The sequence below is a fragment of the Lichenostomus cassidix genome, chromosome Z (assembly GCF_008360975.1).
Source record: "Lichenostomus cassidix isolate B80296 chromosome Z, HeHo_3.0, whole genome shotgun sequence".
Taxonomy (NCBI): Eukaryota; Metazoa; Chordata; class Aves; order Passeriformes; family Meliphagidae; genus Lichenostomus; species Lichenostomus cassidix.
Window position 1 is genome coordinate 71,584,946 of NC_139511.1, and position 24,791 is coordinate 71,609,736.

General features: G+C 43.1%; 1 protein-coding gene across 4 annotated transcripts in view; it reads left to right on the forward strand.

The window, feature by feature from the left end:
* The window catches only part of SETBP1 (SET binding protein 1), a 269,168-nt gene that overhangs the window by 50,723 nt on the left and 193,654 nt on the right, over window positions 1–24,791 (forward strand). For 3 of the 4 annotated variants that reach the window (XM_085043350.1, XM_085043351.1, XM_085043349.1), the window contains exon 3: window positions 1,423–1,506. The exons of the other annotated variant lie outside the window; for it this stretch is intronic. In XM_085043350.1, coding sequence (XP_084899476.1) covers window positions 1,423–1,506 — 84 coding nt within the window. The remainder of the gene's footprint in view (window positions 1–1,422; window positions 1,507–24,791) is intronic. 4 annotated transcript variants of the gene reach the window in all.

The following is a 24,791-nucleotide window of genomic DNA, read 5'->3' on the forward strand; positions in this document are numbered from 1 at the left end:
TTTATCTGCCTGTTTGTAATTCCTGCCACCAAGGGTCATCTCTCTGCTGTGCCCTGACATTGAGCAATGGCTGCAATTCCTTTTAATTGTGCCTTTTCCCATCCTCATCATTTAGGGCAGAGCACTTCCACTTGGCTAAACTGGCTAACCGTGTTGGGATCTCCTTCACTATATAAATTAATCCAGCTGCAATCTCATGACTCTCCATGGCTGCACATGACAAGCTTCTCCCTTTGTTTGCCAGCAGATGCTGAGAGTGTTTATTTTTCAACTGTGGACCACAAAAGTCTGAAAATAGTCAATGTCTTTGTGTGTGTGCCTATGGAAAAACAAGTAATTGTGATGTGTTTGTGGGGACCCCATTGGCTGGGTTTGACTCCATATGGTTTGAGTTTAAGTAGCATTTTGATCAAACCTGGAATCCTAATCATTTTCTGCCATGGTGATTTATCAAGACATCCAGGTTTGATACTCAACAAAAATACTTAGGTGAAGAACCAAATTGACTCAAACAATCCCCAGAAAAGAACCCTGTTAAAATGAGGAACTTTGCTACCCGGGACACATTTAGTCAGTCTGATGGGTTTTCAACAAAAATAAAGGTGTTTGAGGTCAGATTCTCTTTCAAACTGCTGGTAACAGGAAAAAGGAGAGTGAGCAGAATCTGTTTCTTGCAAATCTCTGTTGGTCTGTACACCCCTCCCTGGAAGTGTCTAAGGCCAAACTGGACAGAGTTTGGAGCAACCTGGGATAGTGGAAGGTGTCCCTGCTCATGTCAGGGGGTAGAATTGGGGGATCTCTAAGGTCCCTTCCAACCCAAACATTCTATGATTCAATGTCATAGACATTGCAGGGTCTGTGCCAGCAGTGTTAGGTGAGGGTGAGCTCTTGAATTCCTGGCATGGGTTTACCAGGGGTGGTGTGGGCTCTTGGTTCTCCTGAGAGTAAGTCACTGCTGTAGATTTTATTTCACCAAATCTGGGCACATTAGGAGCAAGTAAGCATTAGCTTGGTAAGGATGAGCAAAGAGACAGTGCATGAGCTTTTCAAGTCACTGCGGTTTGGTATCTCTGCGCTCCCTGAGCATGCTAGTCTTGTTCCTGTTCATGCACGTGCATGAAAAACAGGGGTTTAAATAACATGTTTCTTTTCAGATTTTGCTTTCCCACTGTGTTTTTCCAAGCACCTTGCTTTCCTTCTGCCCCATGGGACTTCCCTGATGCTGTGATATTGGCCATTGGGGAAGTTTTCTTGGCAGCTTGGGAGCTACCCCTCTGTGAAAGAGAATCTCCCAGCAACACAGGAAGAGTCCAGAGGCTTCTCTAATGCCCTTTCTTCCCCTGCTCCTGCTCATAAATACAAGCCTCTTGGTCTTCAGTGGTTCAGATTGTGCTGATGTTTTTCCTTCCTTATCTCTTGTAGGGAAAAGTCATTGGAGATGCAAAACTGCTTATGAGTTGTGGTTGCAGAAAAGGGAAAAATTCTCAAGTGAAAGACTCAGATCAGGTCAGTCAATATGTACCTTAACTGGTGAAATACAAGAATGTCTTAACATCTGGTGGATTTGATCTGTGTTGTTGCATATCAGAGTTCCTGGACACAAACAGAGTCCTTGGCATGATTGACAATGGTACAACATTAATGTTTTTTGTTTGTTATTTGTAGAAAAACCCTCAAGCAAGATTGGGGATTCATTGCACTAGGAGATGTTAATGCCCTAGCCTGGCTTATTCCCATCTGGTTTATTTATTCATGAATTCTGTTTCTTTATAAAAATCCACTCCAGGCGATGCCTTTCTTGAAGAATATTGCATTTCCTTGCTAACTGAATGCATGCAACCTCTGGTCTCCTACTGTAGCTGCCTGGATGGGTGGTAGTTCGTTGCATGCTTTTGTTTTGCAGTGACACCATCACAAGGACATTCTTTACTGGGGTTCCTCATGACAGACATGTAAAAACTTGTTCACAAACCGATGCCCAGGTTTCAATATTCATTACTTGGAATGAATGGCCCCTTATTCTGAAATTGGTCAAACTGACGTTGGTGGGATGGCTGGTAGGGTTCAGTAATTGCAAGTGAGATGGTCTGTGCTTCAGTAACAGCCAGATGGTGGTCTCTTCCTACCCCCTACCACTTGGCACTTACTCAGACTAGCCAAGTTCATCCCTGTCAAACTTTTTTAGTTCTTAAGGCCTCCTGTCCTTGTAGCTAAAGATAAGTTTCAATCTGGAGATCATTCTTTCCAAAGATGAAACAAAATTTGATTTGAGCATAAACATTTTATAAAATCAGATCACCCAGTGTTAAATGTGGCAGAGTGAAGAATTTGATCTCAAATATCAAATAACTTTGCTCTCTCAGGTACCTTGTGGATAGCCTGTGAACAGGTATAGACCTGAGGCAGATTCAAAACGTGTCCATGAAGTTCTGAAAACTCCTGAGAGTTTCCTGAAGGGAAAAGAGACGAATTCTCAGGAAGAAAAGTGTTTTTCATTTTCAACATGCATGTTTATCAACTTTAAGTAGTAACAGTGTTTCTAACCCTTGTTTTGTTAATGTTTGAGATCTGAGAACAGATCTATCCTGTTTATAAATCTATCCATCCATCTACTTTTTATGCAGTAGACTCTTTTGTGAGGAATGCTGGTTACACTTACAAATTCTTTCTAAAACTGAGTCTTTCATTGATTTGCTTTGTTTTGCTTGGGTGCTTTTATTAGTATTTTCAAAATAACAAATTATTGTCATGAGCGATAGTGTCAGTTTACCATCAAGACAATGGTTCATATTGCTTTTCTTTAAAAGACTAGCTTCCCATTTTCTCAAATACAAGCTTAATATTCTCATTTTGAGGTTCTAACATGTCAGGAGAAAATTAATTTAGAAATAAACACTCTTACCAATCTTAGTCCTTTGTATTTTGATGTACTCTTGTTGAATCACTTTTAGTTTACAACAGGACCAGAACATGGTTAAAGCAGTGCTAGTATAGATTAGAAATTAAGTGGGAACATCTTGATTGCAGAGGGGTTTTACAAAGCACTGTCTCTAACAACCCCTGGGCAGTAAACCTGAAACTCACAAATGGCAACATTTTAATGAGAGTGTAGGTAATATTTTTCAGAAAGGAAAAAATATCCCATTCTCTTTGATGTTTTCTGGAACATTGATAAATTATTTTTTACATTCAGTTACTTCCTGAAATCTAATTTTTGATGCCTGATGATGTGTTGACCATATTAGCACCTCCTTATTTGCTGTATCAACATAAACTATTGGGTCCTGTCTATATTTCAGGGGATAGGAGGTAGATGGGGAGGAAACTAGTACAGAAGGGTGGGTGGCAGTGTGGAACATTGGCCTGTGAATGCAGGACCTCAGCTCAGCTTATAAATTATCCCCTGGGCCTTGTAGATAAACACAGACTTCTATGGTGACATTGGCTGGGAAAGGCAAACACTTGCTGATGATTGTAGGCTAATCCTTCAGGACACTAATTGCCAGAAAACCAAGGAAGCATTATTTTAGGAACAGCTTGTTTCACTTTGTGAGGGGAAAAACAGTGCACTGGATTTACTTTTGTTTGCAAAGCTCTACCCCTGCCTCCTGCGCCCTGTCTCAGATTTTAAAGATTTACCTTCATTATTGTTATTGTTGTTGGGGCCTTTTTCTTTTTTTTTTTCTCCCCGGCCTTGCTTTGTGTTTCACTTTGCTGCCTCTGTAAAGTTTTGCAAAAATGCAACTTTGTTTTCATTTGCATGAATGTACACATAAATAGGTGTGTGGTTTTTATACCACTAGCTATTTAAAGGTTTGGTTTTAAAGTCACCGACTACTTTTCGGCTGAAATTTTTATGAAAGGTGATGCTTTGCAAAGAATTTCTTTTTCTTTAATTCCCTCAAGTCAGTTGGGAAACTGGCAAAAAGTCCTAAACACACTGCCCCACTAGGGAAAATCCCCAGCTGGACCAAATCATAACCTCATTGCCAAGGATTTGATTTACTGGCATTTCTTACTTCAACCTGGAGGAGACTGAGGGGAGACCTCATTGCAGTTACAACTTCCCCATGAGGGGAAGAGGAGGGACAGACACTGATCTCTTCACTTTCATGATCAGACAGGACTTGAGGAAACAGCATGAAGCTGAATCAGAGGAGGGTTAGGTTGGATATCAGGAAAAGGTTCTTCCCTCAGAGGGTGCTGGCACTGCTCAGGGTCCCCAGGGAATGGGCAAAGCTCCAAAGCTGCCAGAGCTCCAGGGGTGTTTGGACAATGCTCTCAGGAATGCACTAAGTGGGATTTTGAGGTGTCTGTGCAGGGCTAAGAGTTGGACTGGATGATCTTAGTGGGTCCCTTCCAGCTCAGAATATTCTGTGATTCTCCAGGATTCCTCTAGAATCAATGGCACTTCCTTGACCTGACCTCTGCTTCCCTCATTTTGGCAGTCAAAGACACCAGCAATCTGCATGGTGTTTTCCATGGTGCAGGTCTTTTACCAGTGTGTAAAATCTGGACCTGTCAAGGGCAGAAGTCCAAACAGGATCACATGGGGCAGGGATTTCACAGCAGGAACAAGGAACCCAACCTGCCTCTTGGATTTGCACCAGACCAGGAGAGGGACTGGTGGTCTGTGTTCTGTTCCTCCCAGTCCAAACCAAACCCTGCATGATGAGGGGAAGGGTAAACAGTGCTATATAAATCCCACAAAAGCTTTGAAAACCTTGAAGGGAATAGAGCTGAGTGCACTGAAGAGCCAGAGTAGCACCCCCATGGATGGTCCTGAGGAAGATTTGGGTCAGTGAAGCAGGATGACTGAGAAGAGTCCCCAAATAAGACCACCACTTGCCAGCAAAACCCCCGTGTCTTTGCCTGTCTTTGGCACCATTGCCTGTTGGTTGTGTGCTTTGTGGCAGTAAAATTTATCCATGCTCTGAGGCCCAGAACCAATTCTCTGCACCACAAGCATCCTGCTGTAATTGTAAGGTTCATATATGCCCTTTTAGTGCTTATTAGTTTCCCATTAGTTTATGCATCCCCATAATGTTATAAAGTTATAATGTTGCTTATTATTTGAGGTGCATTGTTGTTTAAGAATGGCAATCCTGGACTAGGATTTCCTTGTGCCAAGTAGTATTCTAACACAAAGAAGGAAAGATGTTTCCCAGGGAGCAATTTCATTTGTGTTCTTTCTGAGGGAAACAAAAATGTAATTTAAGAGCAGGAGGGAAATATGTGGGTGGGCAAATAACGTGCATATTAGAGTTATGCATAAGGTTAAGAGCCAGAAGCAGCAGTGTGCTCCATATCCTCAGCACGTGCAGCTCTGCCTTCTCAAGGTTTAGTTTTATTTGCTTTCCATTTTTTCTCCCAAAAGGTGGGTGACCTGTCAGTGTTTAACTGCTCTTATCCTTTGATTTGCTGTTCTTGTTGTTGTATGGGGTATTTTTCTATTTTTATCCCTCTTTGCTTAACTTTTCTGGTGTTTCCTGTGAGATCAAGTGTAACTGAGAAGTCAGATCCCCTTTTTCTTCCATGTGTTTCACTTTGGTTTTAATATTACAAACGTATTCCTCCTCTGGAAATGGTATCCATGCTGCAGAGTAATTATTTAGTGAATGGTGGATCCAGTTCATGTTGGCAAGGATCAGATTAATCATTATTAATCATGACCCCTCCGACAGTAACCTCATCCTTTGCCTAAGTGCTGCTCTTTATTAAGAAGTAAAAGCTATTAGAGAATGGCTGAGCCACTGCTTTTGTTGCACCAGCACAGGGCTCAGGACTTCTGGCAGGAGGCAGAGGAACTCAGTTCAAAGTTAAAAATAGATGCACATGGTCCACGTTCCAGAAATGAAATAGGCAGCTTCCCTTGTGGGCTGCTTCAGCCTCATCTCAGTGTCCTCCTTTCCCCTGAAGTCTCACAAGATTTTTACTCTTTCCAAAGGTTGAATTCAGTGTTATGGATTAAATAACCTCTCTGAGACTTTTTTTATTTGTCTGCTGATTTTTTTTCCTTTTAAACTGAAGTAGATTTCAGTATAACCTAATCCATGTGCATTCCTTGCAAGGCTAAGATTTTAAGATCCATTTTAAGATCCTGGTTGCAGCAGGTTCCAACAGCTGGTGAGACTAACTAGGAGCTCATCTCCCTGGGACTCCAATACCAAGCAGAGCCAAAATCAAGCACTTTTATTGAGGACTTCTAGATTCCCTGAAGAAGCACTGCGCTGTTGAGGTGAGGCATGCAGTGATGTTCATCTTGTGCAAAAGAGTTGTGAGAAGTTGAACTTTTCTCTCCAAGTCACTGGACTGGGGCTTGCAGACATATATATACATATATATGTCAGAACAGAGCTTTCAGTCACCAGAGACCTGCTGGGAGTAAACAGTAGTTTAATTCTTAATTATTCTGGTTTCCCTAGCAGTTCCAGGTACTTTTTAAGGAGGTGAGACAGTGCTATCCATTGATGTTGTCATTGTTTCAGCAAAAGCACAATGACTTAAGTACTGGATCAAAACCAATCTCCACAACCTTCCCACCCCACAAAGTCCATCTTAATTACTTTTCAAAATGTTTTCCCTGGAATTCCAGGACAAAATCCTTTAGCAGAGCAAAGGAAAGAAAAACATCTTTTGTCTTCATCTAGCTCTTCAATACCTGGCTGGTAGCAATAGAAAATTGGAGCAAACCTGCCACACTCTTTTGATCTTTGCCAAAGCTGTTGTGAGAATAACACTGTTTAATGGCTGAAGGAATTTATAGAAGAATAAAAGTAACAGCAAAGATTAAGTGACCAATACAAATTGTCTGGTAAACTGCTGTCAAATTTTACATGTTCAGGGCTACTGATAATTTCCCATCTTAAAAAAAAACCAGGGTGGGAGTTTGTAGGGGAGGAGGGTAAAAAGTGTATAAATAAACTCACCTCTTTAAATAGCTAACTGACCTGGCCTGAATTGTGTCAGAGCTAAGTTCCTTTGGCAGCCAGCACTGCCTGCAATAGCAGTGCTGCCTGCAAACAGCACTGCAATATCTGTTGAGCATGTAGCAGAGGACTGAGACCAAGTTTTGGAGAATCTGCCTTAGCCTTGCTGGCTCTCCCTTGCATTCTTACACTTATTAGCAAGAAATGCACCGAGGCATGAAATGAAGGAGTGCAAAGGCTCCTGTGCTTCATCTGAGCAAATCTGGATCACACCCCCTCAGTTAATGTTTCTCTCTGCTGAAAGAAATAACAGTAATAAAAATAAATGAAAGCATTGTCTGACTTGGAATTACAGGGGTGGAATGAAGCAGGAGGAGAGAATTGGGGGAGTGAAGGTATGTTGTCCACCATCTCCTGTGCCCTTATGGCACTTAACTTATGGCAGAGTTGAATCTCTGCTTGAAAAGTCATTGGATTCTGCACAGGTTATAAGGAGCTAAAAAAAGAAGTAAAATTCAAAGAGAGAGGCTGTTAAGCATCTGAGGTATCTGGGCAGTAAAGTTCCCTTAAAAATACTTTGTTGATTGAATAAAGCAAATATATCACAGGATACAAAGAATTTGGAACTACAGGAAAGTGTCCTAGAGTCCCTTGAGAACTCAGAGAAGTGTTATATAGAGCACCACTGATAAAAACATCCCTTTTGGCACTGTTGCCTATTAAAAGCAATCCTTATACCTCTGTCATTATGCTCATCTAACCAATTAAATTTTTAATTTTCAAAATACTCGTATTGTACTTGTGAATCTTGTTCTTCCTGCCACACCTGAGTGTTTCTCCCCACCAGGATACAGGTGTTGGACTCAGGAAGATGGATCACCTTTCCTTACCCATTCTCTTGCTGCTGGTGGTGCCCTGAGAGGAAAACAGTTCCACCAGAACTGGTTCCAGGTGAACCAAATGCTGCAGAAAATTTAATCACAGAAAGCTTTTCTAAAAGCGGGAATCCTCTCAGTGGAATCTGTCTGGGGACAAGAGGTGCTTGAACAACAGGTTGCCTTTTCTCTGGACCTCCCAAGTTCATACAGAAGTTGTGTCCTGGTAGTTGCTGATCTAGTGCTGAGCATCTGCATTCCTGGTGGCTGGGAAGATTTTTTAGTGTCATTCATCTGTTGGGTGGAATTGGAGCAGTTGTGAAATGGAAGCTGGGTGGATAAGTCCCAATTCTTTGGATTTATGTACGTTTTGGAGAGATAATACTGTGAAAGAAACTTCTGAAATGTAAACCTGTGAACAAAAGAGATTGAGGTTATGGGTGTCCTTTGCAAGTTCAGCTGCAGTAGGTTTGTCTTGCAGTGGGTTACACCTCCCCTCACACAATGCCATTGGTAAGCTGACATTTCTAATGACCTTCTATAATCACCTATTTCCTTTTCTCACTCGTTTTATGAATAGTCTTGTACTCACTTCAAGGGTTTTCTACCTTGTGGAAAGCTTACTGTTCATATTAATTTCAGAGTGGGTTGGGCTTCCTGTAAAGTGTAACACAGTGTAGACTGAAGTTCAATAGAACCTTTCCTTTTGACAGGAAAAAGGAGACCAAAAAACTCATAGTGCCCCTTTTTTTTTTTTTTTTTTTTTGGTTGCAGCAAAGGCTTCAGAAGTGCAGTCAGCAAATTGCCTTTTTTCTTTTTCTTTTGAGGCATTTCTGAATGTGTGCGTTAACACAGTGCCCTGCCCCTATTCAAGGCATAAAGGTTGGGGCTCTGACCTTTTCTAGTGAGTGATGATCCCATGGCACTTTCCCTCCTGAGTTGGAGCTGGTGATGATGTTTTGTCCAGGCTCTCATTCAGGATATGCTTTCTGCCAACTTTACTTGACCCTCTGCCTTCAGTGGGACATACCATTCTTGACTTCCTGCCCTAAATTGCTGTGTACTGCCACCTTGCATTGATGGGTCCTTTGTTCCACCTTGGAGGTAGATTCATTTTGGTGGTGGACAGAGGGAAGCCATACAGGTTCAAAAAGCAATTTGAGAGCCCTCTGAATGAAAAGTGTTGCTCACATGAAAAAATATTATTGTTATCAATTGTCATCCTCGGCCTCAAATGCTGAATTTGAAAGGGTCACTTATACTCCTCAAAGACAAACACACAGCAGCATGTTAAAAGAGAGCTAAAACAGCCAAAGAAAATGCTGTCTCATGGAAATTAGGCTCTGAAATCCCAGGGAGCATTAATAACTATTTTGTTGTTTTCACTGATCTCGCTACATGGACGGGGAGGGAAAGAGTGATCCCATACCCTCTGGCTTAGCAGCTTGCTAAGACGTCAGGAGACTCAACCAGGGCAGGAACAATATGCAGGTGGATGAGGGAAAGGTCTGGGTGAAGATTTGGACTTGTCCATTTGATTATGATATAGGAAGGACCATTTTTCCTCATTATTCTCTGATATTCTGTCTGCCTTTCATGGAATCACAGGGTCATAGAATGTTAAGAGGTTGGAATGGATTTTAAATACCATCTAGTCCCAGCCCCTCCCTGCCATGGACAGAGATACCTCCCACTAGACCAAGTTGCCCAAAGCCTCATCCAACCTTCCTTTGAGCACTGCAGGGTTGGGGAATCCACAACCTCCCAGGGCAACCTGTCCCAGCATCTCACCACCCTCACACTAAAACTGTTCTTCCTAATATCTAACCTAAATTTCTCCCCTAAAGACTTGTACCCTGTAGTCCTTGTCCTATCACTGCAGTTTCTGATGAAGAGTCCCTGTCCAGCCTTCCTCTAGGCTCCTTTCACACACTGGAAGGTTGCTATGAGGTCTCCACAGAACCTTCTCTTCTCCAGGCTGAGCAGCCCCACCTTTGCTGCCTTTCCCACTCTGTCCTGTTCCCATTTCCCCTCAGCAGATGCCAGCATGTGAAGACACCATGGCAGGGTCAGCCTCAGCCAGCCTCCTTTTCGGTGACAGATGCCACGTGAATCCAGATCCCATCTCCTCTGAGGTTCCTGCAAACTCAGCGGCCTGCTCAGAGCTGCTGAGAGCTGCGAGGTGCAAGGGAAGTGCAAAGGCTTTGTGGAGGGTGGCAGATGGAGAGAAGGACCTGCCTGTTGGTTGGAGTGCTGTGCTCAAAGCTTTGTGGAGCACTTCACGCCTATCTCAGTCAGCATGGGTGCAAAATGCAACCCAAGCAGGATGGTGGCAGGTTGCACCCTCCTTTTACTGACATTGCACCAGAGTCAATGTCAAGACGATGAAATTCAGGTCCTATGTTTCAGCAGGTCATCTGTCTGGAATTATATCCAATATGTTTGCTCTGCATTCAGCAAATATTTGGTTCTGACACTGGCTATTCATGGAAAATGTGTTCAGTTAAATTTTCCATCAGCTCGGGCTCTTCAGGAGGTTGTTCTGCTGTTGGGTTGACCATGGTGACAGGAACATTTTTACATTGCTCTATCTAAATAGGCCTTTTCTCCTTATATCCTTTTATTCCTTGCTAAATCCCACTTCATGGGTTTCTTGTTCTTGCATATGAGTGTGGTTCAGTAAGTGACAGTAGATACATGTGTACCTCAGCTTTAAAGCCTCCCTATATAGGTTAAAATCAGTTTTTAAAACATTACCTCCTGGAAACCACTCAGAAAGCTCTGTCAAATAGAACTGTAACCAGAGTGGTCTTTGTGGAAGAAAAAAAAAGTCCCTCATGCAGGGGAGAAATCATTCAAGCTGTAGTTTGAAAGTCTTTAAAGCAGGTGGAAAAGGAAGAGGTTCTGTGCCTATGGAGTCAGCTCACCCTTCAGAGATGCTCAGTCTGTCACAGGTTTCCCACACAACCAGTCGTGATTTAATTCCTGCAAAACCTCAGCTCTCTTACAAAGAAAGCAGTGAAAGCAGCACTGGTATCCTTCATGTTAAAGACTGGGGAGTGCTTGGATATTGGCATGGGGTAGGGCTTGTCTGAGGTAGGTTAACTCTACCTTGGAATATAGTATGGCTCCTACTAGCCTCATGACAGAGGGATGTTTTATTCTTTTTCTTTTTATGTAGTATCTTAAACAGAAACAGACAAAATTGTGATCTAAAGTAGGGAGAAAAGAAAAAAAAGAAAAAAACAACCCAAAAAGCCATATGATTCGCTGCAGGACTTAATCCCCTTGGCAACTGGTCCCATCCTGGAGAATATATTCACAGCTGGGTTATAAACCCTCAGAACCAGCCAACATAACCTTAACTAACACAACATTACTAAGGCACTGCTGTAATAGGATCATTCTGCTATGGCTCCTGGGCATGTTTTAAGTGCCATCAATTTAGTCTACAACTGGAGGCTGTTAAGTGCAAAACCATTTTAGCAACTGCATCTTACATGCAGGAATGATTGAATATTAATGGCTTTTCTTTTGTTGAGGAAAAACACAGAGGAAAGTGAAAATCCACAGGAAATCTCACTGTCTGTCCTCAAGGAGTGAAGTTCATTTTAGGAGGACAGCAGGATCAGTCTAGCAGCTGAGTATTGGAGTAGGTGGCCAGGAAATTGGCTCTCACTCTCCAGCACTGATCTCCTGTACAAACTTAGCCAAGTTATTTCACCTCAGTTTTCCTTCTCACCCTTATCTCTCTGAGGACATGAGTTATTTGACAGAGTAGTTATTTCACTCTCTTGTTGGAATGAATTAGACTCCACCTGCACAACACTGAGAGCAAATAGGAAAAGGCTGTGAGGGAGGTGGCTCTGTGTTTTGTCCCACCAAAGATGCCCATCTTGGCTATTTTGGTAGTTGATGTTAAGCACTTTAAAAAGAGCTCAAAATGCTTTGCAGCTGAGTGGGAAATGTGTTTGCCTCACCTCAAAGCTGGGGTCAGAATAGATGATAAAATTAACTTTCCAAACCCTGTGTGCTCCTCAGTACTTGCTGAGCTGCTCGATCTTTTACCAGGTCATGTGCTGGTCATGGGAAAACTAAAGTTTCCATTTGGATATGGATATTTCTTTTGTCTATAATGTTGCGGGGTGAGACTTGTGTAAGTATCCTGGGGCTGCCTAAATATCTTTCTGAACAAGATGGTAAGAAGGTGGCAACCACTTTCCATGAACTTTGCATTACTTGGTGCTGCAAGGTCAGAGCTGTTGTAGGATTTTTGTAGGATTTTTGTGGTTTGACTTTAGATGATTGCCTGAGGGAGGTGTTGTCAAGGCACCCAGGTCTCCCTGCACTGACACTGTTGGGAATGGAAGTTCTGAGTTGAACACTTGCTATCCCAATAAATAAATTAAACTAAATCTCTCAACATCCTCTCAACAGGTCAGTGGTTGTGCTTAGAAAACAAGGGAATGAATGAATGTCATGATACCTGATGAGTAACAGCCTGCAAAAGCCTTTATATTCTCTTTTTATCATTATCAAATCATGCTGAAGAGGCTGCAAGGTGAAGAAACTCTCAAGCTGCACTTTCAAGAAGCTGTTAGGATGAAGACAGGGCATTTCAAAATCAATACTGAAGCTTGCAATCCAAAGAGCAAAAGGGAGAGTCATTATAAGCTGCTTTACTTCTCATCTCTAATTCCCCATATTCATAACTTAAGCCCTGTCATTTGGATTTGTCCTCTGTGGTCTGCAGTGACACCAGGAAAAGTCCTTCTTTTTAATTCTGTGGCAAAAAAATAGCAACGCTGCAGGGTAGGATCATATTCCCACAGAAGTTTAGGGCTTAAATGTTTCATGTTGGGCACCAGATTTTGCCATCTTCTGCCCCTCCCAATAGTCCTCCTCCTCCTTCCTCTGCTGTTATCCATCAATCATCCTCTTTCCTAGAGGCTAGGATACAAACAGTGTAATCCCAGGGAGAAGGGATACTGATACAGCCAATCCTGCACATGACTATTGCTCTGTCCTTGGAGATGCCATCGCTAAATCTAATGACAGGATTTTGCTGATGGGACTGTTTCAGCTGGGCTGGAGAAAGCAATAGGGGCAGTAATCTAAGAATTACTAATAAGTGCTTTGCCATTACTGGAGATCTATCATCTCTATCCTCTTTTCCTATTATAAGTGGCTTTCTAAACTTCTCTTTCCTTTATTAGTTCTTGGTTTGTCTTATCTTGGCACTTATAGCATCATAAACGTTTCCCTCACTGGTAATATTTTTAATTATGACCTCGAAATGAACCTTAGACTTGACTCAGCCAAGCCAACTGAACAATTCAAAACACATAAAGGTTTGGTGTTGAATTAAGCAATTATTTTTAAATAAGGAAGGATTCCTATATAGGCTGTTGTTTGGAGAAAATACCACAACCTCGAATGCTATTCTGTTTAGAGGCCTTCAAAAATGGTGCTGGGGTTTGTTGGGGTTTTCTTTGGTTCAGATGTCAGAAATGTATTTAGAGGAGGTGATGTTAACTCACCTCTGAAAAAATTCCAACACATATATTCAGGACAAACTGCTGAATGGTTTACCTCTGCAAAGCCCAGGCAGTCAGTGACAGGTTGTTCCAGCAGCACAGTCCTCCTGCTGCTGTATTTGTTGAACCAGACTTGAGATCACATTATATTCTGCTGGCAAATTAGGGAACGGCCTTTGGTGGGAACCCAGCACTTTGTCCCATCTGCTAAGTCCTCAATAAACCCCACTACTACTTTTTTTAACTCCCCTCTGGACTTTGAATTACAGTGCAGTGAACATAACACACGTGAGTAAGAGCTTAAGGTCTTTCTCACTTGGGTGGTCCCGTTAAAAAGACCAGGTTTGCTGTCTTGGCTCCAGAGCCATTCCAAACACCGCTGCTATTTTTCTTCCCCCAGCATTTCTTTCACCTGCCTTTTTCCCTTCTTCTTTTTCTCTTTTTTTTTCCATGCCAAATCTATTAATATGTGTTTTAACCAGTTAGCTTTGGAACCAAAATATTAACTGCCTAAGAGGCAGGCTTATAAAATATGTATTGGAGCAGGGAATATAAAATGCCCCCATTTTGTAGCAGAAAAAAATGCATGAAGTGCTGAGTGAAAATTGAGAAGGACCCAACTTAAATCTTTGAAAATCACTGCCAGTTCCTATGTGCTGTATTTATTTTGACTTGGAAGGCTCAATCCAGTCCAGATGAGGTCATTTGGTTGGGAGCACACGTGTCTGTGCAGAGCCAGGAGGAGGGAACCCTGCAGGATGCTCTGGCTCCAAGGTGTTGAGCTGCCAGGGAGCAGCGGTGGGAGCAGGGCAGGCAGACCATCTGTGTGTTGATCCTGGCATCAGAGCATGACTCTGGGATGGAGGTGTTGTAATGTTTAAGTTGATTTCTTTTTAAGGCAGGCGGGACAGTATAGCTTTTGTGTCCTCAGCTGTTTGCTGGATGGGGCAAGTAGAGGCAAACCTGGATGTGCTCTAATAATCTGGGGGCAGGGGAGTATATTTAGGTAGGGGTGTCTTTAGTTACTTGTTCATATGACTTCACGCAACAGAGAGCTTGTTATTTTGTTTGCCCAGCCCTGTCTTCAAACTTGTCATGTTTAACCCTTGCCCTCTCAGCACCTGATACCTGCTCAGCACCGTTTTACTTTCTCCTCCTTCATCTTCCCTTTCTCCTCTCACCAACCAAGATTAGTACCTCGGCCGTTTGTGTCTCTGAAATTTCACTTTTTTTCTCTTGGAGCTCCATCTCTGCTCCATCCCAGCAGGTGGGAAATGTCCTGTGCCCTCCCCAAAAAGCCTTGTCCATCCTGCTGCCCCTCTCCCCACCTCCCTGCCAGCAGCCTGTTTGCCAACACTTTGCACGAGGAAGCTGCCTTTATAAAAATAAACCGTGCTGAAATCTGAGAGAGAAACCACGCCAACCTCACACTTCATTATTGGGAATGTCAGCCTATTTGAGTTCCATTTGCAAACAGTAGCCTGCATATGTTCCTCACCATGTACCCTGTCTCCCCGTGCCTTATTCTGTGAAAATTCAGGTTCCCCATGCATGTTGCTAAGTCGGCTTTGTGGTTTGCTTGCTCTGGGCCACAGACACCCCTGCTTCACAATTAAAGTGTGGAAAAAGCCTGTTAAGTCACTGATTTAATTGCCTGGTTACTCACTGCTAACACAAGGTTGCCATCTGCAACAGGCTTGAGCCTCTTCTTCCACCTCCTCTACCTTTATAAGATTTTACTCCTTGCAGCTGGCTTTTATTGCTGATTTACAGCAGAAAAAGATGGCTGAGACAGACCTGTATTTCCTGTTTTTAACTCCAATGTGCACTGCCATATGGGCATGGCTTGGGGAGGGCTGGACATGCAGACAACACACTCCTGCACCTCCAACATTGCCTGGCTGGTATGGTGTGTGCCTGAGCTGAGGATTTAGGATGAAATTCGATTTTCCAGGAGAGGTCACTATTAAAGAAGAATCAAAAAAAAAAGGAAAATGGTGAAGGGGGAGAAGTAAGACAAACTAAGCTTTATATCATCAGGGTAAACACTGCATTGCTGCCCTCAAAACCCAAAACCCTGAGCTGCAGGTCCATGTCTCCATTTTGCACAGCGATGAGCTCTCAGACAGGTCCTACAAGTGGCTGAGAGCAACAAGGGGCTCCCAGGAAGGCTCTGGGAGGGGGGGATGTACCCAGAGCTTGAGGAGGAGCTGCCTGGATTGACTTTCACTCGATTTACTGGAGCAATTGAGTTTGTCAGTGAAATGTGAGAGGGGCTCAATCAGCTGTCACACTGAGACACTCCTGTCACTACTGTCAATAGCTTCGAGTTTCTGATCCTTTCTCAGATTAGCTCTGTGCCAGAACATCAAATGAAAAGCTGTTTGGGGCATGAGGAGGGGAGAAACTCTAAGCAGTTATCTAGGAATCAGTTTACAGACTTCAAAGCACTGCCAGGTTTATTCTGATGGCCTATAGCAATGTGCTGGGATCCCTAATGCGTTTGGAGTGTAATGTAGACTCTCCTCTTCAGCCCCATGTTCACTCACAGGCTGGGAGGCAGAGATGGGAGAAAAAGGAAGGCATGTCTCCCAGTGAACCCAAATGGCATGCAAATGGTCTGCTTCCTCTGGAAGAACTGCTCTTTAGCTTGATGGAATAAGTTGCTTTCCATCCTGAATTACTCTGCTATGTTTCTGTCGGCATGAAATGGAGACTTTTTCTCGTAGACCTGGGTGATGTAAAGGCATCACCCCCAACAACTGGACAGGAGTGGAAAGAAGTGGGACAGGTTTACCATGCAGAAAGGATGAAGGGAGAGCGAGGGAGGTTTAGCTAGCCCACCTGAGCAGTTTCTAGCAGTCTTGAGCCTCAAGCGTGTGCCTTTCTTTTTCCATAGCATGGCAAGAACTTTGCAGTGCATGAAGTTCTTGCAAGAGCTTTTCCTTGAAGTTTCACTGGTTGGATCTGAGACAGCCTTTATGAGAATCTTTCCATCATGAGATATGTCAGTATGTTTGAATGAATGAATGACTATGTCTCTATTTGTAGGCAGAATAAGCCATCAGGAGACTTTTTCTTAAAAAAAAAAAAAAATTCTTTAAGGATTTGAGAACTCTCTCTGTTCACACTGAAACAGCTTATGGCAAGGTGAACTCACCCATTTGCACAGAAGCCAAGAGGGTAAAGTTAATCCTATTAGAAAAATAATCTACCACCAAAAAATAATAATAGCAGGGGTGGAGAAGGAATCCTTTTGAGGCCAATTCACTGAGTAATTCCTGTGAATTTACTCTTTTCTTCTCAGGGTTGTGATGTTAAACATTTTGCTATCAATACATGAATTATAAAGATTGCTATTTTCCTTTCACATTCCTAAAGAAATTAAAGAAGGGAAAAGCCACATTCTAATATTATTGCTAGAGGGTTTTGTCCTTTAAAGAATTCTTCTGGGTTTTGATAAATGCTGTCTCACAGTGAGGCAGTGTCCACAGAGAAGGTTACCCATGCACAGCACCAATCTAGATTTTTTCATTGAATTTAAATTTTAAATTTCTGGGTTTTTCCTTGTCACCCAAATCCATTATCAGGTTTCTTTCGATTTAAAAACATCAAAAATTTCATCTGTTCCTCATTTAGGATCACCACTATCCTTCCCAAGCAGAAACTTCAACTACATTCCACTGCTTAATATTTAAGCAACTTTCTGTGCAGAGCAAGTTATACCTTGTCTCCTCCTTGACTGTGTAAAAAACCTCAAAACCAGCCCAGTTCAAAGTGTGATCTTCAATACCAGAGGGAACCCTGCTTGATTCTCTCAGTTTCACGAATGTGAAAAGGCCATGGAGAAGTATGGGAAAGACATCAGAAATGAAAAAAAAAAGCCCACCACATTCTCCTTGTAGAGTATTTCAAAACGAATGCTGGACACATACCTTTCCTTGACCTTTTCCTTAGATTAGTGGTATAGGCAGCTGTTTTGCTTGCATTACACATTCCAGTGCAGGGCCTGAATCCCCAGCAAGGTAGAGGGGGTGTGTGTTTGGTACACCTGCGTGTGCTTGTTACTCAACCTGTTAACCAAAGGTCTTCCATGTTGGTTTTAGCTCTTTCTGGGTTGTTTTTCTCAGTTTCCAAGGGGAGGTGTGGCTGTTTGTGCACTTTGTTTACATTCACAGGGTGACAGGAAACCTAAGAGCTTTTAGTGAATTCAGATATACTCTGGAAGAGGTGCGAATCTCCAGCCATTTGGGTTTAAAGGCTTTCATTAAGTCTGAGAATAAAGGAAGAAAATAAACATCTCCCTGCTTTCTAGCTGCAGAGGGATGAAAGGTTCTCAGCCTGTGGGCCCCCAGGATGGATGCCTACAAAGGGAGAAATTAGAGGAGAGATAAAAAAGGCTGGAATTGCGGGGGAAAAAAAAATCTAAGCACTACTGCTCAAGTTGTATTTGGTCTTCATTTCACCGCATCCCCATTGAGCAGTTGGCCTTGGTAAAACCCCGATGGAGCAGAATGGGCTTCATGGGAGGAGTGATGTCTCTAACAAAGGCACGGGGGCGGCTCTAACAAAGGCATCAAGGCAGCTCTAACTACCCCGGCTAATTGCATCCACCCCCGCAGAAAGGGATGCTGCCAGAGGATGCGCTCACCCCCTCCGTGCTTGACCTCCCTCGCCTGGGAAGCCAGATGGGCGATGGCCACCTCGGGCAGATGCTGCCGGCAGCGTGGAGATGGGCTCGTGTCTGCTCTGTGTCACCGCAGGAGGGGTTTAGTGTCACCCAGCCTGGCCAGCGCAACTGGCTGTCTCACGACACAGAGCCGGAGGGGTTATCATCCGGTGTAAAACTTCCCCTGCCTCTGCCCATCTGCGGCTCCTTGGGGCAGGTACTTCCCTCAGATCGCGTGTTTGTGCAGCCCCTAATTGCAGATGCGAGGGTAATATAAATAATAAGGTTAAAAGCCACTCTTCTTGAGGGGAGGTGAAAAGGGAACGGAAACGGAGCTTGCTACTCAGCTTCCTGGCTTTTCCTGGAGTCAAAAAGAGAGTGCAAAGGGTATTGCAGGATATGTCGGAGTATTTAGTCTTGAATCGTTCGCCATCCTGTTTTTATTCCCTTGCAGATATATTTCAAAGAAAGTGTTTAGATGGAGCTGATGACCTCTCTTATAGCTGAGGTTGTCTGTCACTTCCTATGATAAGTCCTTCATTTGATTGTTTGGGCTGTGGCAACTCCCAGTGTTTGAGCTGAAACCTCCCCTCCTGCACGCCAGACTCCCACTGAGCTCATTTCAGAGGAGGGGGATTTTCAGTGCACTGCTAAAACCACTCTGGCTTTTATCGTTTGGGAAGAGGATTCCTAGTTTTTCATCTTTCTCTCTTTAAAAAGCTCATTCCAGGTGTGCCGTTGTGCACCAGTCCTTAAAAGTGAAGCTAAGCTGTGAGATGAAGTGGTCCCACATGCTGGGCACTACCCAGGGTGTTACCTCCACCCCTCCCTAGCACAAGCCTTCCCTGAAAAGCTGTGGCAGTCCAGCTGTCCTTATCCTAGAGAAAAAAAAGGATCAGGGGAGACCTTGTTGCTCTCTACCTGTAAGGAGGTGGTGGCCAGGTCGGGTTGGGTTCTGTTCCCAGGGAACAAGTTACAAGACAAGAAGAAATAGCCTCAAGTTGCACCAAGAGAGGGTTAAATCAGATGTTAAAAAATAAATCTTCACTGAAAGGATTGTCCAGTCTTGGCACAGCTCTCCAGGGCAGTGGAGGAGTTCCCCATTCCTGGAGGGATTTAAAAACCATGTAGGTGTGACAAGTGGGGACATGGGTTAGTGGTGGCCTTTGCAGTGCTGGATTAACAGTTGGACTTCATGATTTTAGAGATCTTTCCCAAACTAAATGATTCTTTGACTTGCTCTGCAAAATGGGCTATGTCAGCATCAGCTGAAAGTAAAGCCCAACCTTAATAATTCTGTGATCAGTCCAGCAACAGCAATATAACGGAAAAAACCCAAATTAGTAGGGAAGGCAACAAGAAAGTTGTAATTTTAGGACATCAGAGGACTTGAAGGCTTTATGTGTTGCACTGTTAGTAGACACAGCTGCAGGTTGCAGTGATTCCAGGGGTGTGTTTAGGTTTTCCCTCATGTTCCATTGATTTAAAGTGATGGTAAAGCATCACTTTGAAAGAACCTTCTGGAAGAGTTATCCATTTTTCCTTGTTGAGTTTTATTTTGTTGGTTTGTTTATTTGTTTGTTTTTAATGTGTGTAGGATTATTTGAAAGTTTTTGTGTTTTGTTCAGTACTCATAATTTTACTGTTGATTCATTAGCAACCAATGGCCAGAAGAGAAAGCCACTGGCTCCATGAACAGGTACAGCAATTCCAGAAATTGTTAGTGTGTCTAAACAGCAGCCTGAATGTGGCCATTATTCAGGTTTTAATGGCAGCAGTGGTGTTGTCTCTGATTCTGATCCCATGTAAACACCATCTGTGTGTTACAGAAGTTACACTTAGTTGGTGGGCATTACGAGTAAATAGTAATTTACTCAAAATAAAAATTACTATTTCTCTTGCCCTGTATTTCTCCAGACCTTTTACAGTGGCATCTCAGTTGAAAAAGGGCCCTTACTTTTCTTCTGTAACAATAATGAGGTTATTTATTTCGTATTCATTTTCACTTTTCCTTATCTACTCAAGATGATGAGCCAAATTGTTTCCTGCTTAAATCTGGTCTTTGCTGTCCCACTGAAAATCATTTTGAACTCTATTTCTCTCCAGCCTTGCTGAGTCATCCTGGAGCTTGGCTCTGAGTTCCTCATCTGATAAGAGGCAGTAGAGGAACTTCCTAATCTCAGAGACTGGTGCCAGGAGAAATCCATTAGCAATCATGATAAGAGATTGCAGTTATTCCAACAACTCAGGCCTTATAGCAACTGGAAACAAAGCTTGCATGAACATATTTATGTACATATGTGATTTTGTCTATGAGATTTCAGACTAAAAGTGAATGAATTTAAATTTTTCTCTTGAATAATGTAGTTGTCCAATGAGTTAGAATTTTCCTTCAGTAAGTGTTTTACTTACTGCTGTGGAAAGGATGCTCACAGCAAAACTTAAGTGAAGATGGTATCCTGTACAGAAGAATCCATTTAGCTTCATTCCCAGCTGTTCCCTATTGGACATGTGGACATCTCTTCTTCTCTCACTTCCCTCCTTCTCTCTATCTCCAGTGACAGTAGCAAATTATCCTTTTGTATCAGCTGCCATTTAACCAGTAATGAAAGAGGTGGTGGAGCACAGTTTCTATTCAGTTTCCACACTCAATATGTAGCAAGGATGTTCTTCCATTCTTGTTCTGCCAAAGTCTCTAATTTTCCCTCATCGTTTCAGTTTCCCAAGCATCAACATTTGAATTTTTACCTCCTGCATGTGTTATCCACTTAGCACTCAGCTGGATCCAGAGGAGGAAGAACAATTGGTCTGAGTTTTGGGTTGGTACCTCCACAGTCAACTCTTGTGACTTTTAAGAATGTTATGAAATGAGGTGTGCAGTGGTTTGTATTTTTCTCTCTTTTTTTTTTTTTTTCTGCACCAGTACCAGTGAGTGATGATGCTTAAATTATAAAGTCCCTGAAACTCAGAAGGCACATAAATAGAATCTAATTTGTATGATTTTAATTCAGTGTTTTTAAGGAGCCTGACCCACAATCCTCAAACATTTTGAATTTAGCAGTATTATCAGCTCCTGTTATAATGCTGCTGGTAGTGGCTCACATATATGTATTATTTCTAATCCTAAATCAGGTATGATTCACTACCAAATAATTCTGTCTTCCGTGTCAGCAGCTGCAAGACACATTCCTTTTAAAAGCTGGTTCCTCTTCCTAAATCCGTGATACATATATTGACCCAGTTCTCTGCTTCCTTCCAACACTCCCAAGACCAAATGTCTAAAAACTAAACTTTTTACTTAGTGGTTCTGATGACCTCACCTGATCTTTCATATTACATAGAAATAGGGGTTTTGCACCATGTGGATGTCTTTTCCTACAGAAAGAGAAAATTACATTTTCCATTCTTACATTCTAAAATAGCTATAAAAAAACTCGAACACCAGTCTCTAAGACACTATTTGAAGTAAGAATGACCTCAGATTTCTAAATTTTTTTCATCCAGCAGCTCCAAATGTGCTCCCCTGGTTTGAAAATTGTGCTGACATTTGAATTGAGGTAAGCACAAAAGGGTCTTTCAATTTTCCTGCAGGATTCTGAAATGGTAAAAAGTACTGGAGTTGCATTTTAAAGATGTTATCTTCAGCAGCGAGGCTGACAAATCATCGCTTGACGCAGGCAAGGGGATTGTGGATTCAATAAATTGAAAGTTGATGGGAAACCTGCTACATTTGTGAGAATTAGCAGCAATTCATATGATTTCTAAAAAAAAATCCCTGCCTACTGAGGAGGCATCAGCCCCGCCAAGAGCCATGGAGCAACCTCAAGCCAGGTGCTGACAAGACTTTCCTGATCCCCTCATGACCCCCATTGCAGGAGGTAGGAGGAATTAGCAGAGAATGATGGGGAGAAGATGGTTTGTTTGTTTCTTCTTGCTTGGAAAATGTGTGTGGCTGTCAGGGCCGGTGTGTTTTTGTGACACTTGAGCTGCCTCTCCAGCACTGCTCCTTGTAGGCTACATACTCATCTTTTATCAGGAGGATGCTGGCATGGTGAGAGACATCCTCTTCACAGAAAGTCAGCTCAGCATTGCTGCACAAGCACTGGGAGGGCTCAATTCCTTTTATTCCTCCTCTCTGAAGAACCCTTTGCCCAAATTTCCTTTTTTTTTCCCCCTTTCTTTTCTAAAGACTGAGAAATGCCTCAGGAATGCACTTGCTCTCTCTCCTTTCCCAGACTGGCTCTCCCAGTGATGTATTAATTAGCTGGAGCACTGCACACTAACGAGCAACTGCAGGCTGATCTCGTTAAACATTAATGCTTAACTAGAAAAGCAAGAGCTGTTAAAGATACGCCACTCAATGTCATCCGTGTCCGAATGTAAAAGAAGTCAGGGCTGAGCTGCTGGCACTTGTGTTTCCAGAGGGAGTGAGAAGGGACAAGTGGCACACTTCTCTTTTCCAGAGCCAGCTGGGAGCACCTTGACCACAGAGGAGTTTCCCTGCTTCTCTGACTAACTTTAACACAGAACCTAACCCTTTTCCAGGGAACAGCACTCTCTCAGGGAGTTAGATGGGCAACTCCTTGTGCCCACGCTGCTTTTTCAGTCTTTTCCATACCTTGTTTTTAGTGGTCAGGTCTCAAAACCAGCACAGGTCTGCTCCTTACCCATTATTTAACCACAAGCAAATGGTTCAGGCCTGTGTTTTCAAACATGAAAGTTTTATGTCAGGTAGTTACACCTCAATGCAGCAATCCAAATCAGTGGTTGTGTCGATCATTATTGACTTTGCTGGATATTTTAAGCAACACCATTGGAAAATATTGACCTTATCACCACTTAGTTTCAGTTTACCCTTGGAGGAACTTGTTAGGGCACCTCTTGATACCGGTGAGCCTTTGACTTTTCTCGGGGAAAATATCTCGACTACCTCATGAGAAGCTTTCAGCGTGTTTATTTGTTCATTAACCAGCTGGAAATACTGCTGATGAAAGTGGATCAAGCCTAAGCTTCCTGCCCAAGGAGCCCTGCTCTTCTCCAGGCACATGCTGTTCCAGCCCAGCTGTTCATGAGCAGTTGCCATCAGTGATTCTGCCCTTCCATTTGCATAGGCAAAAATGGGATTTTTTTATGCACCGCCTTAATGACTGTTACATGCAAATCAAACACAGAGCTTTGCATGACTATCTATGCTCAACTTGCCATGCAGTTACCTGGCGTGGCCAGAGTACAGGATATATTTCAGGATCTGTAGCACCCTCCTGATTTACTCTCTGCCTCCACCTTCTCTCCAGTGTAACAACAAAGACACAGCAGCCAGTATTTTTCCTTACTGTCCAGCTCTTTGCATTATGCAATTTGATTGCAATTGATAATTCATTAATCATTTCTTATCGTAGTTAATATTTATCCAGCTTGCTACTGTGCAGCAAGGGTGATGGGAGGGGCAGGAGCAGGAAAGTGAAAGATACAGTCAGGGAAGCACAAAATGTGTGGGAACACCAAGTCTTCAGAAACAGACTGTCCCCTTCCCTTCCCTTCCCTTCCCTTCCCTTCCCTTCCCTTCCCTTCCCTTCCCTTCCCTTCCCTTCCCTTCCCTTCCCTTCCCTTCCCTTCCCTTCCCTTCCCTTCCCTTCCCTTCCCTTCACTTCCCTTCCCTTCCCTTCCCTTCCCTTCCCTTCCCTTCCCTTCCCTTCCCTTCCCTTCCCTTCCCTTCCCTTCCCTTTTCTCTCCTGATGTTTCCATGTTGCTGCCACCATAATTTCTTCAGGGTTCATCTCCATTCTCTCATTCCCTCCTCAGACCATCATTGTGGCAGCTGCAGCCATATGGAAAAGCTTTTTTTGTGAACCGCCAAGCAATGCCTTTTTCTCCCTGAGGAAGTGAAAGGGTTACTGCAGCCCTGTTGGGATTTTGCTGTTGTTGGGGATTTTTTCAGTCTCCTAGCGTGATGCTTCCTCAGACTGTGCTTAAAAGCCACTACACTCGATCCCCTCTCTAATGGTGTTAAGGCTGGAACTGGAGCTGCCTCTGCTGCCTGGTGCTCCTGCTGCCCATGTCTTCAGACGTTATGTCACAGCTCCTGGGGCTGCTGCTGACTCCAGCCGCCCTCCCCGGGGATGCAGAGCAGGTTCCCTTCCCCGTGGCAGCAGCAGTGCCCACATTTAAGAAGCTGTAGTGCTGAGCCGTGACTGCATTAGTTCTGCTACATTAGAACAGCAGCAAAGAGCTAAATTTAATTCGCTGACCTGTATACCGACACCTGAGGGCCACTAATTCACTGTCACGTACTCTCAGTGAAACCAGGGTCTTTAGTGTTCACAATTTTTTTTTTTTTTTTCACAAGAGGAGAGCCTTGCAAGGCAAATGCTCATTTTCTAGGGCTGGAGAGAAATATCTCCTTCCAAGGATCACGGCAGGTCAGGATGACTCACTTTTGCCCGTGTCCACAAGGGATGGAAGATCACACACCTCTTTGTTTTATTTCTTTTTTCCTTTGAAATGTATAAATTGATCCCTGTTCTGTCATTTTATGATTAGCAGCATCCATTAAAAAGTTGATTCACGCTGATATATGAGTGGCCCTAAAACATTTATTCACCACAGGCTGTATTTGGACATTATTCAAGGGCTTTGAGCCTATTAGACTCTTCAACCCTCTCTGTCTCCTCCAGTGATAGCATCAAGTCCTGTAGCAGCATTTGCTATGCAGTAACTTCCAAGAATCAAGCCTCGCCTGTGTTGTTTGTGCATGAAGACCCATTAGGCTAAATTAATCCCT